Source organism: Seriola lalandi, unplaced genomic scaffold (genome assembly GCF_002814215.2).
Source record: "Seriola lalandi dorsalis isolate HSWRI2012SDOR001 ecotype SW California unplaced genomic scaffold, Sedor1 jcf7180002054476, whole genome shotgun sequence".
Classification (NCBI taxonomy): domain Eukaryota; kingdom Metazoa; phylum Chordata; class Actinopteri; order Carangiformes; family Carangidae; genus Seriola; species Seriola lalandi.
This window is the reverse complement of record NW_019525029.1, coordinates 1,882,578-1,888,310: the sequence shown is the minus strand read 5'-3', so window position 1 is coordinate 1,888,310 and position 5,733 is coordinate 1,882,578. Positions and strand designations below refer to the sequence as shown.

Below are 5,733 nucleotides of genomic sequence, written 5' to 3'. Positions count from 1 at the left end.
CACCCCACCCCCACCACCACCACCACCACCATTTCTGTCTTTAGCTGACCCCTCAGTCCAGCTCCTCTTCATCTCAGCGTACTAAACCAACCACCAGTAATGTTTGTTGTGTGGAAATTACACTTCCAGTATAAACAGATTCAGTCAGTGCTGCTGAGTGTCTTGGCATGGCCAAAAATAGAACAAACGTGATGATTAGATGCAAAGGCTTTAGAAATCTGACTGCAGATGAGTTTGGAGATTATGAGGAGAGTCCTTTGCTGCTCCTCTGGCTAGTTGCTGGGTATTTTGGGACAGCTTGGCACTGTCCTGATTCTTATTAGGCCTGGCGATGAGAGAGATGTGAGACTTATTAAGCCTCCAGTAGCTCAGCGGCTAGTTTAAGAGGTTACTACTCCAGCAGAAAATCAATGCTTATGCAACGTACGTATGGCCTGCACATGAGTCAGTGACAAGGTGGCATGATTTGGCCAGCACCCAGACCACCAACCACCAACACTGAGCTCTGCAGCCGATATCACCCTGTGCAAAGATGTTGTCTAGAGCCATACACTGCTGCTGTGGTCAGGTATCAAGTCATCTCAGCAAACAAGGAAGTGTTTATTTTTGTGTTGCATTGCAAACACAATCCGACTGATAAGCAGGATGGAGTCCAAGTCAAGTCTTATTTTAGACTCAATTGATGCAAGATATACACCGCCCCTGCTGCAGTCCCATCAATTCACACTGAGCATGGTGATGAATATATTCACTCCTACTCCACGTTGCCGAAAGCAGGGCCAAGCCTGAATGCTGCATCAAGATGAAAGTTGTTTACCCCAAGACTTTCAATGATTCATACCTACAGTACAGAGTTTTTATCCCTTTTTGTTGATTTGGTGCATGCAGTATTTTAACTGGAATGATATTCATACAGTTAATGTGGTTAATTATCTCATTGAATGGGTTTGAGTAAGAATGGCGCATCTGCGTCTATATTTGTTTATTAGATTGGAGGCCAGTGATTGGTTAAAAGATCAAACTTTTGCCATTTTATCTGGTAAAATAAATAACAATCTACCCATCTGTATCCCATTCTTTGTGAAACCTTTTTAGGAGCACAGACATTGATTTTTCTTTGAATAGCATAGTCCGGGTGACACTGCCCGCTGCTCCAAATATGCTCTCTGTGATTTACTTGTCCTAGGAGAGACAAGGGCTTTGGCCAAGCCACCTCTCCTTTGCTGGGACAAACAGAGGACCTAGTGTTTCCCAGATGAGCGTTGGTGCATGGATGTTTATTTTTTTCCTCCTGGTCTGTTGGCTGTAATTTATAGTGACCTGACCGGAATAGAGCTACACTATGAAACGAGTATTTTCTGCCAACATGTCTTTAAGGTCTGCATAAAAAATATGAGTGACTATTTTCGTGTAATTGGAAATTACTCAATCACTACCTCCACTTATGGAATTTAAACTGAAATGGCACTGATATTAGCATTCAGACCAAAGTGTCTCATTTATTTGGGATGACCTCATCTTAAACTCTGGACTGGTGTAAAGGTCTGCACATCTATCGCTCTATTTGTACTTTAACCCTTGACATTGCTCTTACCTGCAGTTGTCTTTTGTTCAAAGCACTGATTGCTTGTGATGACTCGTCAGTTGTTCAAATAAAACCAGTAGGTCAAGTGTAATATTAAATTGGTCAGTGTGGGGAAGAGAGTACTTCTGTGTACTTTTTCTTTACAGGTGTGTTTGAAAACAACTCCAGCCAAGAGATAAGATTGTCAAATGTTGCTGATTTGTTATATCTCTTGTCCAGTAAGGGAAAGAGAAAGTATTGTTTACCCATCTGTCTAAGTTTTTATAATCCTCTGTATTTTTAAGAACAGGTTTGTAGTGTACCACAAAGTCTTATGCACCCCATTCAATCTCAGACGCAGTGATTTTTGGAAAGGTCACAGTCAAGGTTGAGGTATTGTTTTCTTTATTTTGACTTTCCATTTTGACAGAGCTTGCCATGGTAATGGATGGTGAGCAATGGTTAGATGTCTTTCTCCCCCCGCATGCATGAACAGTCATGTTACCACAAGCAGCCCCCTGTGGCAGGTTTTGACACCTCAATTTGCCTCAGGCAGTGTGCAGTGACTGCAGAGAAAACACAATCATTTATTCACTCACTCGTTTTATAGTCATCTGTTGTGCTGTAGTCAAGTAGTCTGGCTTTTCATCTACTCCTCCTGTCTGGCTACATTTAGTCTCCATTCTCACTCCTAACATGAGGTTTAATATTTTATGCTCTGTAACACTGGGTGAGATGTTTTTTTTTTTTTTTTTTTTCTCTGTCTATTCACTTGAAGATGTCTTGCATAACTGTACAGTACATGCACATAAAGAATTCAGAGGGTGTGATTGCCATGTTGATTGACTGTTACAAATAATTACTTGTACTAGTAATTATCATTCTCACTTAATGGGTGTAACTAACTACTTTCCTTTCTGTTCTGTCATTACAGATAAATACCAATCAGCTCCAACATCATCAGCGGTGAGTTTCACATCACAGTCTCCAGCACTCCAGGTTTTATTTTAACCACAGTTCATCAGTTTTGTTATAATCAAAATAGAATATTCTGTTTTTCACTTGAAAGTTTAGTTAATTCAGCTATCAGATTTTTTTTTCACTCCACATCTGTTGTGCATTATTTAGTTCACTTATCATGTTGACACAGGGAAAAACTACCTCAGGATCAGTTTTCACAACTTGCCCACCATCGATGCTTTTAGTGAGCAAAACATTCCCTCTGCTTCAAGCCAGTGCAAGATGACATTTAAACATTAGCTGTTTATCAAAGCTTGTGAAAAGTGGAAGTAGAGCCTATTTTCTTTTAAGCAACTGATAGAAATCTGTTCAGTCTGCCACATCAGCACAGTCAAAATATAGTTATGTCACTGCTCATATATATATATATATATATATATATATATATATATATATATATGATATGCATGTACAAAATAAACTTAAACATAAACGCAGATTCCTGCACCTGCACAGAAAGTTTTATCCATGAAAAATAATTTTGCCCATTCAAATATAAAAACATGCATGGCATCCTTTCAAGTATTTTTCCCAAAGATTGAGCGCTGACCTGTGATGGACTACGCATGAGTGAGTGGGAGTGAGCTCTATAAAAATGGCACTCTCTACTTTGTTGTGCAGTTATTGTCTGTGTCTTGCACTCTAATACAGAAGAATACATCTTTGTCCTTCTTTTGTTCTTGTTCATGAATGCATTACTTTTTCTTTTTTTATTATTATTATACACTAAAACACCAGCACCAAAACCATGTGAAGAGGCCAGTGTCTGTTTGGCCAAGCAGGTTACACCGTATAATGTTAGGAGGAGAAGTCTCTCTCTCAAAGATGTAATACACAGACTAATCCTACAGGGTCCTCGAACAACTCTGAGCAGTCAGATCGTCTTTCATGTTTGTCTTGTAGCTCATGTGATCACAGGCATGCACAGTTGAGTGTCTTTTTGCATGGTTTATTTGGAAATAATTCCTCTGCCTCAGCTGACAGTTAGAACAGAGGTGATTTCATGGCTGAACAGTGAAAATGCTAAACATGGGTGTTTTTCTCTCCTCATACATTAACCTTTCCCCACCACCTTCTTCTTCCAGTATTTTTGCTACTGTAGTTGATGCTGGATTGCTATAGACAGTGGGTGTTTGCCTCTGTCGGTCTCTTGGTAATAACATCTTGCACAATTGTTATTTGAGGGCATCGGTGTGTCAGTTGTACAGAATCGACCGGGTGGCTAAACCTTGAGGACGCACCTTGTTTTTAAAAAGCTATTTTTGATTGAGATGTAGCTTGAGCACAGATAAAATCGCCTGTGACCTGTGTGAGGTGTCTGTCAGGGCCAATGGCTTTTTTTTCATAATCACTTTTTAGCCATGCATGCTAAAAAAAAAAAAAAAAAAAAAAAAAAAAGCAAACAAACAAATAAAAAACAATGGCATTGTGGTTGTCGATATCTGTCTCCGTGTTGGTTGGTTGGTCCACTGCTTCAGTCCAGACTGAAATATTCCAACAAATAATAGATAAATTTGCATGTAACAGGCATACATGGTCCACAGAGAAAGAAACCTACTGACATGGATGATCCTTGACTTTTCCCTAGTGCCACCAATTTTGGATTTTAGTAAAATATCTTGACAACATTGTGGACATTCAGGTCCGCCTTAGGGGGAATTGTTGTAGTTTTGGTGATTCTAGCTTTTCATCTACTAACACAATCAGGTCCAAAATTTTAAATACTCATTTATGTCCAAATAAAAAAAACAAAAACAGTCTCAGCTATACCCCTGTGCTTAGTGCTAATTTGCAAATATTAGCAATGCTAACGTTATTGTTTCAACTAACGATTATGTTCATTATTAACTAATCTGTTTATTGTTTTCTCAATTGATCGATTATGTCCATAAAATGTCAAAAAATAGTGACATATGGCTGCTACAATTTCTAAAAGCACAATGAAACTTCTCTAAATGTCTTGCTTTGTTAGTTTACTGGCGAATACATGTTGAATATTGGATATAAACATTTATTCGATGATCAAAATGATAGCCAATTCATTTTCTAGCAATCGACTAATCATTGTACCTCAAATTAACATGTTAAACATAGGCATGCTAGTGTTGTCGTGATGCGCATGTTAGCATACTAAAATTAGCATTTCGCTACAGCCTTACAGGGTGACTAGGGTGGCTGTGGACTTGTTTTTGCAAAATTCTTTTTTGTGTGTGCTTGATGTAATTTTGTGTCCTTAGAAGCTATTAACATCAACTAGAACTGTAAATTTGACCTGGCACTTTTCTGTGACCTAATTCCATTCAGATCATTTGTGTAAATTGATTTAATACACTCAGTCACACTCAGAGACACAGTATTGCCCTTTGAAATGATAATTCAAAGAAATGCTTTACTTGGTCACATTTTGGCCATCGTCCGGTGTCCCTCATGTTTTGGTCTTAAGTGTTTGTTATGTCTCAGTACCCTGTGTAAGTGAGTCAGCCAGCTAACCACTCTCATACCACTACTTCTACACACTTGAGTGTTTTGGAGCTAATCACTGGCTCGAGTAGCGCTGACCCACTTTCCCTCGCTTACACCAAAGAACCTGTGTTCGAGTAATCATTACGAGAATCAAACAAGATAATGATTTATTTCTTACATTAAATTTTGTCACGTGGTAGCTTTTCTCTCTCGTGGAGCTGTGCCGTCATGTTTGTGGTTAGTAGTGTGTATGTCTCACAGGAAAATAATTTACTTTATGTGAGACGCACACCTTATGTTGCTACCTATAGGACAAGCTTAACCCAGTTTGTCTGCAGTTGAAGATTAAGGTGAGATTAGTTGTAGTATCCTATTACAGCTTCTACAGTTTGCCAGATCTGCGCACGCCCTTTTAGCTTAATTTTGGGCAAAGAAAATTTGTTTGCCAACACAATACACGAGGTAAAGCTTTGGATTTTGAAATGGATCCTAAGAGTTTAAGTTTACAGGGAGTCGGTCATTAAGTGGTAGTTAATGCAAATAGTCTGCAAGTTTATTTTTCTAACTTCAAAAAATATGGCGCCATTACGTCCTCTAAGTTTGAAATGCTGCTCACTCACAGACCTGCTCTTTCTTGTTTTAAAGTAAAATTCAAATCTTTTCAACTTGGGATACATATATTTGGA

The 5,733-nt window shown here is 38.7% G+C and overlaps 1 protein-coding gene across 4 annotated transcripts in view; it reads left to right on the top strand.

Moving 5' to 3' along the window:
* spire1a (spire-type actin nucleation factor 1a) overlaps positions 1 to 5,733 on the top strand; it is a 29,201-nt gene that overhangs the window by 2,066 nt on the left and 21,402 nt on the right. For all 4 annotated transcript variants that reach the window (XM_087175608.1, XM_087175609.1, XM_087175607.1 and 1 more), the window contains exon 2: positions 2,499 to 2,530. In XM_087175608.1, coding sequence (XP_087031734.1) covers positions 2,499 to 2,530 — 32 coding nt within the window. The remainder of the gene's footprint in view (positions 1 to 2,498; positions 2,531 to 5,733) is intronic.